Here is a 19,921-nt window from a genome sequence, read left to right as displayed (position 1 = left end):
TTTCTGAAATTTTCTTTAACTTTGCAGACTATCTGACTGGCCTGATCAATCATGCATAACAGTAATAATGTTTCTTGTTTTTGATGTACACTGTTTTGGCATCCTGTGATATTCAAAAATATTTTAAAAGCATTGCTAAAATAATAAATTATATAACAGCATTTAACATAGTGGTACTTAAAAAATATTTTTGTAAGATGAAGCATCCATTTTATCAATAAGGAGAACCTGATGGGCAAAGAAATGGTCATTTATTCTTTTTTTTGCCATGGCATTGACTCTTGAATACTGAGTTCTTGCAGAAAACTTTTAAAGGACTGATAATAGATAAAATGTCTTGATGTTCTTAAATGTGATTTTTATTTAAAAATTTCCACATTAAAATCTGATTTACAGGGGCGCCTGGGTGGCTCAGTTGGTTGAGCGTCCGACTTCAGCTCAGGTCATGATCTCACAGTTCATGGGTTCGAGCCCCGCATCAGGCTCTGTGCTGACCGCTTTCTCAAAGCCTGGAGTCTGCTTCAGATTCTGTGTCTCCTCCTGTCTCTGCCCCTCCCCCGCTCACGCTTTGTCTCACTGTTTCTCAAAACTAAATAAATACAAAAATAAATAAATAAATAAATAAAATAGAATTAAAAAATAAAATCTGGTTTACATTAATTACATTGTCTTTTCTTGGAAAGTACTCATTTGTCATCTGCCCTTAAACAGTTTGAGCTACATACACTCTTTTTGTAGCATTGGAACTGAAAATATGAGTAAATGTTTAGTTAAAGGAGTGTGTGCTAGAGGAAAGTTAGTAAGAAATCTTTGATTTTTTTAATCATTTCATTTTTAGTTTTGGTTTATTATTTGAACATGGTTCAGTTTTCTTGACCATTAGCTCTAAACATGTTGGTTTCATCTGAAAATGGGATGTTTCATCTTTGTTCTCTTCTGATGTATGTTGGTTTAGAGAGGAATAACTTTCTTCTATGAAAAAGCATGTGTAATTATTCTTAGACTTTGTTTACTATTTCATTATTTTTTTTTTAATAAAATATGTTACTAAACACTTTGAATTTAAAATTATCATTTTTATCCTTAGGCTTCCTGGAGATTCACGAACAAGAATAGGGTTCATGACCTTCGATAGCACTATTCATTTCTACAATTTACAAGAAGGATTATCACAACCTCAAATGTTGATTGTGTCTGATATAGATGGTAAGCAGTCAATAGAAGTCTTTGTGACTATAGATTTTGGAATTGAGGCTACTGTATTTGACAGTACATCCTGTCATAGTGCTGTAAGGATAATTTGGTGCACTTCGATACTTTAAAAACAGTTTGCCGGCGAGGTGCCTGGGTGGCTCAGTTGGTTGAGTGTCCATCTCTTGATTTTGGCTCAGGTCATGATTCCAGGGTTGTGGGATCCAGCCCCATATCAGGCTTTGTGCTGAGCATGGAGCCTGTTTAGATTCTTTCTCTCTCCCTCTGCCCCACTCCCCAATTCATGCTTTCTCTCTCTCTCTCTCTCTCTGTCCTTCTCCCTCTCCCTCTCCCTCTCCCTCTCCCTCTCTGTCTTCTCTCTTCTCTCTCCTCTCTTTCCTCTCTTCTCTCTCTCTAGATAGATATAGTTTGTTTTCTGGAACATATTTCATTCTAAGTTTTCTATGTCTGTGTGTGTACTTATGTGTGCACACACATATGTGTAATATATATTTAATAAAACAGTATCATGGTTCCCATTATATATACGGCCTGTTAAAAACTAAGATTTTTAAATTTATGATATTCTTTTGACTTGATTTATCTATTGATTGAAATATATGTTTTCCCTTTAGATGTTTTTCTACCTACACCGGATAGCTTACTTGTGAATCTGTATGAAAGTAAAGAGGTGAGATTGACTTTTCTCTTAAAGTATGAAAATATTTCTGTTATTTTAACTGTTTACTAAAATCTTTAACATTTGTTTACTTAGTATATTAATATTGCATAGACAATGTAGGTAGCATACTTACTGACCCCTCAGTTTATATCCCCTAAGATACAGTGGTATATATTATACTCCAGAATGTTTTAAAGAAGAAAATTGCCTTGCCCTCTGAGTAATTCAACTTTTAATCTTTGTTTTCCCAGCTTATAAAAGACTTATTGAATGCATTACCAAATATGTTCACCAATACAAGAGAAACACACAGTGCCCTTGGTCCTGCGCTTCAGGCTGCCTTTAAATTAATGTCTCCAACAGGTGGCCGTGTGTCTGTATTTCAGACACAGTTACCTTCCTTGGGTGCAGGACTTCTGCAGTCCAGAGAAGATCCTAATCAGAGATCAAGCACAAAGGTATTTTAGATTTGGTTTCTCTGTCATGTTTAAGATTTTGTTTTGTACCTCCATAGCCCGTGTAATTATTTGTTCATTATTCTGCTTTTTTACTTCATTGATAGTAAAAATCTGGGGAGAAAATGTATCATTTTGCGTTCTTTGTATTACTTTCTTTGCAAGTCATAGAAATTTAAAAATAACTTACTCTAATCCTTTCATTTTACAGATGAGGAAAATAGATTAAATTTGCCAAAGGTTAAGTAACTAATGGTGAAGGTGTGACTTGATTTTCTGGCTGCAGTTCTCTTTTCTCTTATACAACTGATAATACTAAATCTGAGATATTACAATTTAACATGTTCATACTAATAAACATTTAAAAAAATTTTTTTAATGTTTATTTTGAGAGAGACAGAGTGTCAGTGGGGAAGGGGCAGAGAGAGAGCGGGAGAAACAGAATCTGAAACAGGCTCCAGGCTCTGAGCTAACAGCACAGAGCCCGATGTGGGGTTCGAACTCAGGAACGGCGAGATCATGACCTAGGCTGAAGTCGGACACTTAACCGACTGAGCCACCCAGGCGCTCCCATAAACATTTTAATTATAAAGATAATACAAACCATTGTATAACAAGAATAAACCATCAATAATCTTTACTATCAAGATAATAGCATTTAGGGGTGCCTCACTGGCTTGGTTGAAGAACATGTAACTCCTGATCTTGGGGTCTTGAGTTTGAGTCCCATGTTGGGTGTAGGGATTACTTAAAATCTTTAAAAAAAAAAAAAAAAAAGATAATAATGTTTATATAAACACATACAAATATGCATAATCAGGCATCATACGTATATAGTATATGTTTTAACTGACTTTTTTTCATTGAAGAGTACATTGTGAGCATTTTCTGAGGTCCCGAAAATTGTCTTAATTTTTTTTTAATGTTATTTATTTTTGAGAGAGAGAGAGAGCACAAGCAAGAGTGGTGCGGAAAGAGAGGGGGACACAGAATCCAAAGCAGACTCCAGGCTCTGAGCTGTCAGCACAGAGCCCGACACGGGGCTCAAACTCACGAACCTTGAGATAATGACCTGAGCTGAAGTCAGAAGCTTACAACTGAGCCACCCAGGTGCCCCTGAAAATTATCTTTAAAAAATATTTTTTAGAGGCACCTGGCTGGCTCAGTCAGAAGAACATGCAACTCTTGATCTCAGGGTCGTGAGTTCAAGCCCCACTTTGAAGGTAAAGATTACTAAAAAACATAAATACACTTTCAAAAATAAAGAATATCTTTTAGTAAATATGAAAGTACTCCATTTAATTAGTTGCCTCCTAGCTACTGAACAGTTGTCTCCAGTATTTTCTCTATTAAAGAAAAACAAAAAACAAAAACTATGAGACTGAATATTACTTGGGTTTTACGTGAAGATTTGGTCAGAATATTTTAATCCCTTGTTTCAAATAATAAATGAGCTAGAATAATCATTTTTGTGCTGTGTATAAGTTTTATGTGACCTCAAGGGAATACTATTACAACTAATTGTGAGTCTGAACTAAACAGTTTTAGTAATGCCATAAACATTTAGCCACATATTTAGTTTTTCCTTAGGAAAAATTCCTAGAAGCGAAATTATTGGGTCAAACTTAAGTTATTAAAGTGTTTTAGTTGCTTGGAGTTTTTCTTTTCTTTTTTTCTTTTTCTTTCTTTCTTTCTTTCTTTCTTTCTTTCTTTCTTTCTTTCTTTCTTTCTTTTTAATCAACTACATCCTTAAGGACTCTCAAATCTTCTAGCCATTATTTTTACTGTTTTTTTATTCTTCATCAATTTGCTAGAGAAAAATAGTGCCATATTTTACTTATTATAGAAACTGTACTATTAGGAAGGTTTTTTGTTTTTGTTTTAAGTAGGCTTCATGCCCAATGTGGAGACCAAAGCAAGTTTTGAACTCACAATTCTGAGATCAAGAGTTGGGCACTTAACCAACTGAGCCCCCCCAGGCATCCCAGAAACTGCATTTTTTAAGTTGTTTTTCAGAAAAAAATCTAATTTTAAAATAAATTAGGGCAAGTGTATTTTTTAAACTCATCAAGTACAGCTAGCATTCAGTTCATTGATCTATTGCAATCCATCATAGAATACTGAGGGGTTTTGAACAGAGGAAGGTGTTATGTGTTACTGAAGTCTCCAGTGCAGTTTTGTTTTATTTATCTCACTTAACTTTTAGAAATACTCTTTATTTCCTGGGACTCAGAAGCTTAAATACCTGTTCTGATATACATATTTCTTCATATCTGAGTAAACTCTAATATAGTAATCATACATTATAATTAAGAGGATTGAAATATTTTGTTACGCAGTGTAGCATAGGAGTTAAGAATTGGAGTCTGACTCTTGCATTTTTAACTCTTCACCAGTGCCACCTTTTCAGCTCAATTGTCCTCATGTCACTAGGAAAAACCTTCATCAGTCTTTGATTCCGTCACATTGTCATGTTAACAGTACATAGTAATGGTTAACAGCACTCACTCTGAGCCAGAGCCAGACTTCTCAGTTTTATATTCCAGCGTCCGCCACTCAGTAAACGTGTAATTGGTTGTTACTTAATCATTGTTTGCCTCAGTTTCCTCACCTGTAAAATGTAGGTAACTTTTATTTAAAACCTCTTGAACAGTCCTTTATTAGTGCTTTATAAATGTTAACAATTAGTCTTGTAGGATCTACGCCAACTACCTAGATGTTTCAAAAACTTACTTAGTTTGATAGGAGGACAAAGTATCATCTTCATTACTGTAAGAGATGTAGAAATGTGTGCATAGCACAAGGCTTCCAGCTCTTTCTTTATGGCCTGTTGACTTAGGTTGTACAGCATCTTGGCCCTGCAACGGATTTTTATAAGAAACTGGCTTTAGATTGCTCAGGGCAGCAGACTGCAGTGGATCTGTTCCTCTTAAGTTCACAGTATTCTGATCTTGCTTCTCTAGGTAAGGAGATTCCATGTTCATCTGTTTACATAAACATTTTTAGCATATAGTCAAATCTAAACTCTTTAGTAAGGGTTCTCAATATTTGGGGATAAAAAGCATGTGAATTAGATAGATGATATCTATGAAAATTACCAGTAACTGTACAGCACTGTACAAATCTAAAATGCTATTACTATTTGTTTTTAAAATCTAATTCCTTTGCCATTCTGCTCAACAATAAACCCTATCCAGATATTTTACAAATATTTGTGTTTTCGCAGATTTGTATTTTCTTACTTTGACAGCCTAGGCTTCTTCCTTAAGACTTAGATTTTTTTCATGATATAAAAATCTGTACTATTGTTGGGCAAGTAAGATATTCCTGGATATTATTATAGGATATCATTGTCTCTGTAGCTAATATTTTTTATATTTCTCTCTAAAGCTTGCATGTCCAAGTATTCTGCAGGGTGCATCTATTATTACCCATCTTTCCACTATACTCACAATCCTTCACAAGCAGAAAAGTTACAGAAAGACCTGAAACGGTATCTCACAAGAAAAATTGGGTTTGAAGCTGTTATGAGAATAAGGTGTACTAAAGGTATGAAATTACAAAAATCATGCTTTATATTATATACTTTTGTCAAAATTACTTTGACTACCTATAATGATTCTTCATCGTTCAGGACTCCCTGCTTGAACCAGTCAGCTATAAGCTGTTTTAAATGTATATAGTTATTGAATAATCATTGCCTAATTTTTTAAGTAATTTGAATAAATGAGAAAAAGTAATGTTTGCTTTATTAGGAAGAACCTAAGAAGCCATACTGGAGGTGATTTTAGAAGGAGAATTAGAGGAGTAGGGAAGATCATAAGTGAAAATTGTTTGATGAATGATCTTTGCCTTCATAATCATTCAGTTAGTCTTCAGTTTGCATTACCTCAGTTTTATGTGAATGTTTGCTGGAGGGATTCTCATCCCTAATTTTAATTTAAAAAAAAAAACTTTTTTTAATGTTTATTTTTGAAAGAGAGAGAGAGCATAAGCTGGGGAGGGGCAGAGAAAGAGGGAGACACAGAATCCAAAGAAGGCTCCAGGCTCTAAGCTGTCAGCACAGAGCCCAATGCGGGGCTCAAACCCACAGACTGTGAGATCATGACCTGAGCAAAAGTCAGACCCTAAACAGACTGAGCCACCCGGGTGCCCTTCCCACCCCCCCCCCAATTTTAATTCTTAAATGAGTTATATAGTAACCGTCATTAGTTTCATTTTGTATATTAGATCTTTGTCTGACTTCAAATCATGTATGAGAAAATATAAGATTACTTATCAATACAAGTTAAATGTATACTGTCTCTTTTATATAACATGCATTGTTTGTTAGTTTTGAATTGGTATTTTTAGAACCTTTACTAACACCCTAATCCTAACCCTTTTGATTTAGAATCACAGGGGCACCTGAATGGCTCAGTCAGGTAAGCATCTGACTCCTGATCTCGGAGTCTTGAGTTCAAGCCCCGCATTGGGCTCCATGCCTCCAGCATGGAGGCTACTAAAAGAAAAAAATTCAAAATCAGAGACAGTTTTTACTTTAAAAAGTAGCTTTAGCCTGAGGTAAAGATACTTCTGTCGCTTTATCTTTTATAACAAGTTTTCTCTTCCTTAGGTCTTTCAATGCACACTTTTCACGGAAACTTCTTTGTCCGTTCCACTGATTTGTTATCCCTTGCCAACATCAATCCTGATGCTGGATTTGCAGTACAGCTGTCAATCGAAGAAAATTTGACAGATACTTCCTTAGTGTGCTTTCAGACAGCTTTATTATATACATCAAGCAAAGGTAATGTTAATAGATATGAAATATAATCAGCCGTAATTTCCCCCTCCTTTTACATGCTGGTGGAAATGGGGAGAAAGAATGAATGTACAGTGGGAGATAAATGGAATCTGCATTAGTTAATCAAATATATGTTCTGTTTTTTTTTTTTTTAACTCATTTTGAATCTTTAATATCATTTTTTTGTTGTTGTTGTTTTTGTTTTGTTTTGTTTTATTAAGGGAGAGAGCGAGCACACAAGCAGGGGAGAAAATCCCAAGCAGGCTCCACGCTCAGTGCAGAGCCCGATGCAGGGCTTAATCCCACAACCCTGGGATCATGACCTGAGCCTAAATCAAGAGTCAGACACTCAACCAACTGAGCCACCCAGGTGCCCTTTTAATATCTAATATTTAATATTTTTGACTCGTGGAAGTCATGGATTCTCAGTATCATATGTGTCTGGTAAACTCATGCTAAATCCAGCTATGTCATCCTTAGCATTATTTTTTGCCCCATAAAATAAATAAATCTGTATATCATGTAAGACCCATGTTAGTTACTTGACAGTCAGGTTTTCCGACATTTTACTATGCTGTATATAATTTACAATGATTGATATTAAACTGAAAACCAGGAGGCACCTGGGTGGCTCAGTTGGTTGAATGTCCAACTCTTGATTTCCACTCAGGTCATGATCCCAGGGTCGTGGGATCAAGCCCCGTGTCAGGCTCTGCACTGAGTGTGGAGCCTGCCTAAAATTCTCTGTATCTCTACCTCTGTCCCCCTGCACAGCTTGTGCGCACGCTCTCTCTCTCTCTCTCTCAAAAAATTAAAAATAATAAAAAATTTAAAAATAAAAGCCAGAACCTAATGTTCAACTGTATACAAAATATATATCACAATCTATAAATATGGAGAGTGCTTGATTTTCTTTAAAACCCATTACGTGTAAAACTTTGTTTTTACATTTCAGAATCCTGTTGGTTTAATTCAGTCAAATAGTAACCTGAATACTGTTTTGACCTGTCTGCTTTATTTCTGTCTTGGTCTAGTGTGTTTTGACATTATTTCATCATTTCCTATAGGCGAACGGAGAATTAGAGTGCACACGCTCTGTTTGCCAGTAGTGAGTTCACTAGCAGATGTGTATGCGGGAGTGGACGTACAGGCTGCCATCTGCCTTCTGGCAAACATGGGTGAGTAAGAACGTGAACGACTTGGATTCTTCTGTCATAAAAGCTGAAACCTGGACGTTTTTTACCCTAGAAATTACTTACTTAGAAAGTGTATATGTTTTACATCTTCACTTACAGAAGTGTGAATTCGACTGTTCTTACATTTCTTATTAACTCTTTAGTTTAAAACCTTCTGGGGGATTCATAATCACTAAAAACTGGTAACAACCCAAATGTCCTTCAGTTGATGAATGTTTGAACAAACTATGGTATATTCATACCATTAACTGTAACTCAGTGATAAAAAAGAAATGAATTGTTGATACGTGAATAGACATGAATGACTCTCAGAGGCATCATGCTAAATGGAAGGGAGCTAGCTTCAAAAGGAGACAGCTGTAGACATACTCATATGACATTCTGGAAAAGGGAAAATTCCAGGAGTGAAAAACAGATCAGTGATTATCAGGGTTAAGGATAGTGGGAAGATTTTACTACAAGGGGCCAGCACCCCTGGATATTTTTGGGGTAATGGAACTGTGGTGTATTTTGATTGTGATATTGATTACATAGCTGTGCGTTTGACATATAATCACCATAGAATTATACCCAAAAGAATAAATATTATTATATGTAAGTTAAAAAAAAAAAGTCTTTTGGGGGAATTAATATAACACTGGGAGTGTTGTTTTTAATGAATTTTCCTTTTTGATATGAATCTTATTTTTCATGTAGTCCTAGAGAAAAGTAGTCATTGTTATCTATTTTGGGAAAAATTATAATACCATATACTAAAGTATCCCAATATTTTATTATTTTATCTGTATTTCAAATTCAGTATGTTATAACTGATTGTTTTTCAATATAGTTTTTTTTATTCAATATAATTTTTATTTTTAATACTTGGGCATACCTATAGGCTATCTCTAGTTTAATAAAATATGTGCTTGGAAGAAAATAACTTTCACACTGATACCTGGCTCTTCAGTGTCTGCATGAGAAGCTATGTTCAGTTGCCCTCTTTTTTTTTGTTGACCTGGAAATGCTTTAATAAAGAAAATTTTAGAGGATCACAAGGTATGACTCAGATAGCAGAACCCAGCATTGTTTATGCAAAAAAAAAAAAAAAAAAATGATACTCTATACATGTGACTTCTACTGGAGAAATGAAAACATCCCTAGAGCTTTCTTGCTCAGATGTAAATGGATGGTACACATTCCCTTATATCAATAGAAGTTAAGCATTTTTAGATGTATAGAGACTAAAACCAAAAGGTCCAAAACAATCTAGATTTGTTCTGATTGACAGAATTGTTCACATTTACCTCACAAAAAATGTGTCATGAGTAGACACTTGCAAAATGAAGGGGCAGGTGATATGTATTTTTCTATCCTGAAAACAGTGTTTGTTGCTTTCTTAAGAAATGCATGTAAATTTTATCTCTTCTAGCATTCATTGGAATCTAATGGTGAAATACATTTTCATTTTGATTGCTTTATAGCTGTTGATCGATCCATCTCCTCAAGCCTATCAGATGCAAGAGATGCCTTAGTGAATGCTGTCGTGGATTCCTTATCTGCATACGGCTCAACAGTCTCAAATTTACAGCACTCTGCCCTGATAGCACCCAGCTCCCTCAAGCTGTTTCCTCTCTATGTTTTGGCCCTTCTTAAACAGGTAGCTCTCTGTTTACACTGTTACATTTCATAAAGATGAAGAAATGAAATCCAGGTTTTCTGGGGTTTTTCATATTTAACTAGACAGTTTTGCAGCTTAGCACTGGAAAATTTTTGAAAAACAGAAGATCAGTGGAAAATGAAAGTATATAAAAACAGGATGTTTGAAACCATATGCTCTCTTTAATATGTGGAAGCAACAAGGGGCACCTGGGTGGCTCAGTTGGTTAAGCGTCCAACTTTGGCTCAGGTCATGATCTCGCAGCTCGGGAGTTCAAGCCCCGCATCAGGCTCTGTGCTGACAGCTCGGATCCTGGAGCCTACTTCAGATTCTGTATCTCCCTCTCTCTGTGCCTTTCCCTGGCTCATTCTCGCTCTTGGTGTCTGTCTCTCTCTCTCTCTCTCTCTCTCTCAAAAATAAATAAACATTAAAAAAAATAATATGTGGGAGCAATTTAAAGAATGGTATGCTTTTATAGCACACTCTTAGTATGTATGTGCTTCTGGAACAAGACTCTAAGGAAAGGATTTACTGTCCATCGAACATCTTTCCAAGTCTCAAGCACTATAATACCTGTTATATATGCATCATCTTATTTAATCCTTACCACACCCTAAAGAGGTAAGCATTTTTTTGTTTTTCTTATAATAGTATAGCTTTGAGAAGCTAATAACTTGCTCACCTATCTACCTGTTCAGTGTCAGAGCTGAGAATTTAATCCAGGTCTGTTTTGAAGGCCATGCTTTTTCCATGACTGTGATGGTATATATATTTGTTTTAATGTTTGTCTATATTTGTTTTATTTGAAAATATGTATTTTTTTTCCTCGTAGAAAGCATTTAGAACTGGTACAAGCACACGCCTGGATGATCGTGTATATGCCATGTGTCAGATAAAGTGTCAGCCACTTGTTCATCTAATGAAAATGATTCATCCCAACTTATACAGGATAGACAGATTGACAGATGAGGTAGGATTTTTTAAATATATTTGAGCGTCTTGATTCTACAGCTAGGCTGCTAATGTAAGGTGCTAACAATTTTTTACATCTGCTCTTTCCCTATAGTAGTAATATAGTAAATGACGACACTAGCTGTAGAGTTGGTTGAACAGTAGGACTATTAGATACTGTCTATGGTTATGGAGTTTTCAAAAATAACGGGAAGTAATTCAGCTTATGGGTTTGGTGGTATTTATTACAAAGTAAATTGTAGAGTGGACATTTCCATTTGTATTTGGTAGATACTGACTGTTCCTGATGTGATCAGAATGCAATTTTTGTTTTTGTTTTTAATTCCAGTATAATTAATGTATAGTATAATGTTATATATAAGGTTCAGGTGTACAATATAGTGGATCAACAATTCTGTGCATTACTCAGTGCTCATCATGATAAATGTACTCTTAATCTCCTTCACCTGTTTCCTGCATCTCCCCCCACCTTCCCTCTGGTGACCACCAGTTTGTTCTCCATAGTTAATAGTCTATTTTTTGTTTGTTCCTTTTTTTCTTCATGTTTTCTTAAATTCCACATATGAGTGAAATCATGGGGTATTTGTCTTTCTCTGACTGACTTATTTCATTTAGCATGGTACCATCTAGATCCACCCATGTTATTGCAACTGACAAGATTTCATTCTTTTTTATGACTAATATTCCATTATCTATATATACCACTTCTTTATCCATTCATCTGTTGATGGATACTTGGGTTGCTTCCATACTTTGGCTATTTTATATAACACTGCTATAAACATAGAGATGCTTGTATCCTTTTGAATTAGTGCTTTTGTATTCTTTGGGGAAATACCCAGTAGTGGAATTACTGGATCATATGGTAATTCTATTTTTACCTTTTTGAGGAACCTCCATACTGTTTTCCACAATGGCTGTACCAGTTTTCATTCCCACCGATAGTGTACGAGGGTTCCTTTTTCTCCACATCCTCGCCAACACTTGTTATTTCTTGAGTTGTTGATTTTGGTCATCTGACATGTGTGAGGTGATATTTCATTGTGGTTTCGATTTGCATTTCCCTGGTGGTGAGTGATGTTGAACATCTTTTCATGTGTCTGTTGGCCATATTGGGTGTCTTTGGTGAAATGTCTTTTCATGTCTTGCCCATTTTTTAATTGGATTATTTGGGTTTTTGTTCTTTAAGTTCTTTGTGTATTTTAGATCTAACTCCTTATTGGATATGTCATTTGTAAATATCTTCTCCCATTCAGTAGGTTGTCTTTTGTTTTGTTGATTGTTTCCTTTGCTGTGCAGAAGCTTTTTATTTTGACATGGTCCCAACAGTTTATTTTTGCTTTCATTTCCTTTGCCTTAGGAAACCTATCTGAAAAAATGTTGCTGTGGCTGATGTCCAAGAAATTGCTGTCTGACATGCCCTCTTCTAAGATTTTTATGGTTTCAGATCTCAGATTTAGGTCTTTAATCCGAGTTTATTTTTGTGTATGGTGTAAGACAGTGGTCCTGTTTCATTCTTTTGCATGTAGCTGTCTAGTTTTCTCAACACCATTTGTTAAAGAGACTGTCTTTTTCCCATTGCATATTCTTGTCTCCTTTGTCAAAGGTTAATTGACCAAATAATCACGAGTTTATTTCTAGGCTCTCTATTCCGTTCCATTGATCTATGTGTCTGTTTTTGTGCCAGTGCCATACTGTTTTGATTACTATAGTTTTATAGTATAACTTGAAATCTGGGATTGTGATATCTCCAGTTTTGTTCTTTTTTTTCAAGATTGCTTTGGCTATTCAGGGTCTTTTGTGGTTCTATATGCATTTTAAGATTGTTTTAGTTCTGTGAAAAATACTGTTGCTATTTTGATAGGGATTGCATTAAATCTGTAGATTGCTTTGGGTGGTATGGACGTTTTAACAATACTTGTTTTCTAAATCCATGAGCATGGAATATCTTTCCATTTGTTTGTGTCATCTTCAATTTCTTTCATCAGTGTTTTATTGTTTTCCGAGTACAAGTCTTTCACCTCCTTGGTTAAGTTTGTTCCTAGGTATTTTATTATTTTGGGTGCAATTGTAAATGGGATTGTTTTCTTAATTTCTCTTTTTGCTACTTCATTATTAGTATATAGAAATGCAATGGATTTCTGTGTATTGATTTTGTGTCCTGTGACCTTTCTGAATTCATTTATCATTTCTAGTAGTTTTTTGGTGGATTCTTTAGGGTTTTCTGTATATTGCATCATGTCATCTGCATAATGAAAGTTTGACTTCTTCCTTACCAATTTGGATGCCTTTCATTTTCGTTGTCATCTGATTGCTGTGGCTGGATCTTCCAATACTGTGTTGATGAAAGTGCTGAGAGTGGACATCCTTGTCTTGTTCCTGATCTTAGGGGATGGAAAGAGCTTTCAGTTTCTCACCATTAAGTATGATGTTAGCTTGGGGTTTTCATATATAGCTTTTATTATGTTGAGGTGTGGTTCCCCCTGATACAAGTGCAATTTTGATTATATTATAAACCAAATCTCGTATCCAGTAGTTATTTTTAATATGCAAATTTTGGTTCCCCCTGATACAAGTGCAATTTTGATTATATTATAAACCAAATCTGGTATCCAATAGTTATTTTTAATATGCAAATTTATAGTGTCTTTTCTTTCTTGTGTTAAAACTCTACTCGTTGGAATCTTCTTTATTTTGTTACTAGAAAAACGTGAAAAAGTAGCTTGCTTTGCAGCAGATTTAATAGTCATACTTTTAATGTGTCCAGATCCCAGAAGGGAAGGAAATGGACATATCGTTTTACATATTCATGTTTTTTATCTTTGTAATTTGAATATATCTGAGTGTCTTGATTCTGTAGCCAGGGTGGTAATGTATTATCAATAATTTTTTTGCAACTTAGAAAATTCTCAAGTGTCATTTTTTAGTATTTCATAAAACGCTGGTAGTAGCCTTTACGTTCCAGACTGTGATGATAGTTATATAAGTTCCTTCACGTTTCATCTCTTTTTTTTTTTTTTTTTTTCAGGGTGCGATACATGTTAATGACAGGGTCGTACCTCAACCACCTCTTCAAAAATTGTCTGCAGAAAAACTGACAAGAGAAGGTGCTTTCCTTATGGACTGTGGCTCTGTAAGCACCCTCTACTGATGATGTTTAACACTGTTCTGGCTGGCAAAAGCAGAAACACTTACAGAGGCCAGCTCTGTTATCGTAGGTCAGGCAGTGAAAGGTGGGATTAGGAACTGAGAAGCAATAAATTGGTACCTGGCACGAGCAGTCACTTTATTTTAGACTTTTCTAGTCAGAGACCATTTTATTATTATGGATTATTTATTGTCATGGGTTATGTATACTTGATAAAGAGAAGTAAAGAGATAAATTCTGTCTAGCATCTAGAATCATTAAATTCAAAGGGACCTCAAGAATCTTAGCAGTTTCAACTTCTCCCCATTGTCTAAGCCATTAGTGATTAGGAGTTCAGGAGAAGTCACTGGGCCAGATGGTGGTGAAGGGTGTCAGAATGATCAAGATAGCTTCATAAACGATACCTTATGAGCAGGAAAGGAGGGGTGAGGGAGAGCCCTTAGTTAAAATACACAGATAGTAATTGAAATAGTGGATAGGAAATACAGTGAGTCAGTTATCCTGGCTAAAGCACTACCTCCCTATTGGGGGAAAAAAGTAAGGAAGATGGTGAAATAAAATAATATTTTATGGAAAGTCTTGAAATTTAAGCAAAGAAGACATGAACCACTCTAGATTCTTGAATATGGATTCCAAATGTACCAATTATGAGTTTCCTTTTACTTTTATGTTTGTTCCTACTTTAAGATGGTATACTTTACCTCTTTTATGCTTCACGATTTTGAGAAAATTAGTTATAATAGGTTTCTGAGTACGGAGCTTTAATATGTTGTTGGGTTTTTTTTGTTTTAGGTTTTTTACATTTGGATTGGAAAAAGCTGTGACAATAATTTCATAGAGGATGTGCTTGGGTATCCTAATTTTGCATCAATACCACAGAAAATGGTCAGTGGGCTCTACACTTTTATCTTTTTGTATGCTTGTTTGTTTAAAATGTTCAGTGAGATCAAATTCACATACAGTTCACCATTTTAATTATCATAAAGTCAACTCATTGGCTTTTAGTATATTTACAGTGTTGTACAACAGTCACCAGTACCTTAATTTCAGAGCATTCCCATCACCCCAAAAGGAAACCTATATTCCAAATTCTCCCTCCTGCTTTCCCCTAGCAACCCCAATCTACATTCTGTCTCTGCAGATTTGCCTGTTCTGGACATTCCATATAAATGGAATCACATAAGATGTGGCCTTCTGTGTTTCGTCTCTTTTCATTTCTCATAATGTTTTCAAAGTTCATCCCCATTGTAGCACATATGAGTACTACTTCATTCTTTTTTTTAGTTTATGTGCTGTGGAAGGAAGCACAAGTACTTCATTCTTTTTTATGACTAAATAATAATTGTGTAGTTACGCTACATTTTTAAATCCAGTCATTCATTCATTCATGGACATTAGGGTTGTTTTCCTTTTGGAGTTACTGTGAGTAGTGCTACTGTGAACAATTTATGTACAAGTGTGTGTGTGAACATATGTTTTCAGTTCTCTTGTGCATACCTAGGAATGTGCATACCTAGGAATAAAATTGCTGGGTCATATGATAAACCCTATGTCTGATTTTTTGAGGAACTGCCAAATTGTTTTCCAACAACTTTAACTTCTAAGTTTTTTTGCTGATAATAAACATAATTTTTTTCAGTGGGCCTTTTCTGGATGTATATTAACCCATACCAAAGAAATACGATTCTGAAAATAGTTCTCTATTTTATTAATGAAAAGGCCTACTTTAAAGTCAACGTAATTTTTATCACATTCTGGTATTGTTTGATTGATTGATTTTATTTTGACACATTAATTCCAGAGTTCGTTTCTAAAACTCAACAAATGAGGTAATAAGGAAAAGTTTAAGAAAAGGGAATAATGTCAGCAGAGGGGAAAAGCATATGAAGAATAAGTTGTTGTTGTTTGTTTATTCATTTTGAGAGACAGAACAGGCAGGGGAGGAGCAGAGGAGAGAGAGAATCCCAAGCAGGCTCTGCACTGTCCGCTCTGAGCCTGACGTGGGGCTCAAACTCACAAACCACAAGGTCATGACCTGAGCCGAAATCAAGAGTCGGACACTTAACCTACTGAGCCACTCAGGCATTCCTAGAAAATAAGTTCTAAATAAAATAGTAAACTTTCTTCCAAAGCTGTAGTTATTTAAGCACTGTGATAGTGGCACAATAAATATATCAGGGGGACAAAATAGAAATGGATGTAATTCATGACAAATAGAAGGTGGTAAAGATTGCATTTAAAGAAAAAAATACTAGAAAAATAATCTTTATTGTATTAAAATGGGTAGGGCCTTTGTAAGTCTGTGATGGAAAAGATTAATAAATCTGAGAGCATTAAAAAAAACATTTCCATGTGGTAAAATAAATAAAGACAAACAATAAAATCAGAAGGTTATCTCTAACTCAGGACAGGAAAAGGGCTAATTTCTCCAGTATTAAAAGTTTTCTTACAAATCTTTAAGAAAAAGACACCCCAGTCCCCTCAGAAAAAAAGGAAAGGAAAAATGGGCAAAAGATTTGAATAGGCAATTTATAGGAGGGAAAATCTAGTAGTAGCCATGTGAAACAATGTTCAGCTTCAATCATAGTTAAAAACAATAACAGTAAATAAAGTTTTCTATTTAAATATTTTCTATTTAAATTTTTACTCTATACTTTGAGTTATTTAGTTTACTATTAATTTGGCTTTGTAAAAAACTTCATCATATAACATATATATAACTTACATATATAAATATATTTATTAAATTTATAAAATATACTTATGAAGACATGTAAGAATAGACTTTTTAGGTCTTTTAAAAATAATCTCGCACATAGTTTTAAATATGCATACACTGTTCTTTAGAATTCCTTGTCCTTAAATTTTCCAGTTAGTTAACATACAGTGTTATATTAGTTTCAAGTGTACAGTATTAGTGATTTAACACTTCCACACATCACTCGGTGTCATCATGACAAGTGCCCTCCCTAATCCCCATCACCTATTTAACCCAACCCCACCTCCCTTCTGGTAATCATCAGTTCTCTAGAGTTAAGAGTCTGTTTCTTGGTTGGTCTCTCTCTCTTTTTTTTTTTCCCCCTTAGCTTGTTTATTTTGTTTCTTAAATTCCACATATGAGTGAAATCTTAATAGTATTTGTCTTTTTCTGACTGGCTTATTTCACTTAGTTTATACTCTAGTTCCATCCGTGTTGTTTGCAGATGGTGAGATTTCATTCTTCTTTATGGCTGAATTATATATATATGTATATATGTATATATATGTATATATATATATATACATATATACATATATATATAAACACCACTTTATCCATTCAGTCAATGAATACTTGGGCTGCTTCAGTATCTTGGCTATTGTGAATAATGCTGTTATAAACATAGGAATGCTTGTATCCCTTTAAATTAGTGTTTTTGTACTCTTTGAGTAAATGGGTAGTGTGACTACTGGACCATAGGGTAGTTCTATTCTTAACTCTATGAGGAACCACCACACTGTTCTCCACAGAGAGTGCACCAGTTTGCATTCCCACCAACAGTGCAGGAGGGTTGGCATCCTTGCCAACACGTGTTGTTTCTTGTGTTGTTTATTTTAGCCATTCTGACAGGTGTTCTCATTGTAGTTTTAATTTGCATTTCCCTGATGGTGATGATGAACTCTTTTCGTGTGTCTTGTTGGCCATCTGGATGTCCCCTTGCCCTTAAATTTTAAGGACTAAAGGAAACCTACAGTTCTCTGAGGATGACTGTTATTAGAAGAGGATGTAACAGGGGCTCCTGGGTGCCTCAGTCAATTGAGTGTCCGACTTCAGCTCAGGTCATTATCTCACAGTCTGTGAGTTTGAGCCCCGCGTCAGGCTCTGTGCTGACAGCTCAGAGCCTGGAGCCTGCTTCGGATTCTGTGTCTCCCTGTCTCTCTGCCCCTACCCTGCTCATGCTCTGTCTCTCTCTGTCTCAAAAATAAATAAAAACATTAAAAAAAAAAAAAAAAAAGGATGTAACATACAACTGTTGAGCAAATTTGGAAATCAGCAATAGCCCCCTTCAAATGCATGTTTCCTTTAGATGAAACATAAAAGTGCAACACAATACCAGTGGCATATTAATCATGGTTTATGTTTTATCGACTTAGAAAAAATATAATATGCAGGTAAAATACCAGTGATATATACTTACCATCAAACATGTTTTATTATCTTATCCAAAAGAATATAAACAGGTTTGTGAATAATTTCAATTTCACTCGTTTGGTTGCTGCTTTATGGCTGAGGATAGAGTACTGGTGGTTGGTGGTAGGGGGAACGAATCATGATTTAGCTCTAATATTGCTGAAGTGTGTGAGAAAGGGAAATAATTTCCTAACTATGTTACTTTTACCAGACGCATCTTCCAGAGCTAGATACACTTTCATCAGAAAGAGCGAGATCCTTTATCACTTGGCTTAGAGACAACAGACCATTAAGCCCAATTCTTCATGTGGTAAAGTAAGTACTTCTGTAACTCAATTATGAAATTGCTGTATCCTGTGCAATCTGTGTGAAATTGCTTGTCTGCAAAGCAGACTTTAAATAATATTATGAAAATGTATTCTAGTAGAAGAATGCTGTTAATTGATAAATATCCCTTACGTTCCATTTTCCTAAAGTCCCCATGTATTGATTTTTTTAATGTATAATTATTCTTTTTAATAATGTGCATCTCTAGATAAATACCCCTTTTTCTTTTTCAGAGATGAGAGTCCTGCCAAAACAGAATTTTTTCAACATTTGATTGAAGACCGAACAGAAGCTGCATTCTCTTACTATGAATTTTTGCTTCACATTCAGCAGCAGATTTGTAAGTGAAGTGAAATAAAATTGAGTAAGAAGCAAAAGATCCGTAGCCTGAGTAAAGCGTACTCTGTCAGAGAAGCACACAGGCTGTTTGAAATGAAGGCATTTGTTGTCACAAGACACAGTGCGTAGCATAGCACCCCGAGGCTTTGGCAGAAGGTAAAGGGGAAGAGAGAACTCGACAGATTTTCTTCAGCCCGAATTAGTGGTCATGACGATGCTGTTTCACCAAGTATATTTTGAGTTGGTTTCTACACATTTTCAGTAGTGCAGCAGTACAGTGCCCTGTTCATTGCAAGCTGGCAAATTTATGTAGCTATGTGGAATGGTATGTCCTAATGTCAAGTTAGGTAAATCCCTTTTTCCTATACTTAATATAACATTTCTGGACTTGAAACTCTGACAAGAGATGCCAAAAGGCAGTGGTACCGTGTTACTTGTTTATATGAATTACTTTTTAACAAGGAATGATTTGTATTCATTAAATGAATTCAATATTTTCCCTGTAAAAACAATAGCATTTCAGTACATGAACTATAGAAAAATATATATAATGTACATAAATGTTACATTTGTAAAGAAAATGTAAAAATGTAACTACAAAATATGAATTGCTTAAACTGTGCTGCATCGTTGGATGACAACTCTTTTGTCACAGTTAGAGAATGAGGTTGACTAATGCATATGATGAATTGAGTCCACAAAAGAAATACAAAACTCTTTGTAATTCTGTTAAATCTTTTATGTGGATTTATTTATGATCAGCCTACTAATTAAAAATATTTTGCTTGACAATATTTGGTGTCTTTTTGTATGTGGGGAGGGTTGTTGGTGTTACTTTTACATATAGGATATGTTGAATTTACTACTTGAATTTAGTGATATCTGTGAATCAATACGTTTTTATTACTTTGTGGACATTACCAAGTACTTACTCTGTTTGTATTCTAAAAGCCAATGTTACTTTCAAAATACATACAAGTATTGACTAGGAATAACTTAATTTGTCTTTCTCAGT

The 19,921-nt window shown here is 35.0% G+C and overlaps 1 protein-coding gene across 4 annotated transcripts in view; it reads left to right on the top strand.

The window, feature by feature from the left end:
- SEC24B (SEC24 homolog B, COPII coat complex component) overlaps positions 1-19,698 on the top strand; it is a 99,063-nt gene extending 79,365 nt beyond the window's left edge. For all 4 annotated transcript variants that reach the window (XM_042935719.1, XM_042935718.1, XM_042935717.1 and 1 more), the window contains 13 exons: positions 1,088-1,206; positions 1,827-1,882; positions 2,125-2,331; positions 5,168-5,291; positions 5,719-5,877; positions 6,944-7,117; positions 8,182-8,292; positions 9,774-9,949; positions 10,782-10,919; positions 13,950-14,054; positions 14,862-14,954; positions 18,452-18,555; positions 18,801-19,698. In XM_042935719.1, coding sequence (XP_042791653.1) covers positions 1,088-1,206; positions 1,827-1,882; positions 2,125-2,331; positions 5,168-5,291; positions 5,719-5,877; positions 6,944-7,117; positions 8,182-8,292; positions 9,774-9,949; positions 10,782-10,919; positions 13,950-14,054; positions 14,862-14,954; positions 18,452-18,555; positions 18,801-18,915 — 1,681 coding nt within the window. In that variant the 3' untranslated portion in view covers positions 18,916-19,698. The remainder of the gene's footprint in view (positions 1-1,087; positions 1,207-1,826; positions 1,883-2,124; positions 2,332-5,167; positions 5,292-5,718; positions 5,878-6,943; positions 7,118-8,181; positions 8,293-9,773; positions 9,950-10,781; positions 10,920-13,949; positions 14,055-14,861; positions 14,955-18,451; positions 18,556-18,800) is intronic.
- The last annotated feature ends 223 nt before the right edge of the window (positions 19,699-19,921 follow it).

This window comes from Panthera leo, chromosome B1 (genome assembly GCF_018350215.1).
Source record: "Panthera leo isolate Ple1 chromosome B1, P.leo_Ple1_pat1.1, whole genome shotgun sequence".
Classification (NCBI taxonomy): domain Eukaryota; kingdom Metazoa; phylum Chordata; class Mammalia; order Carnivora; family Felidae; genus Panthera; species Panthera leo.
This window is presented reverse-complemented; position numbering and strand designations above follow the sequence as displayed.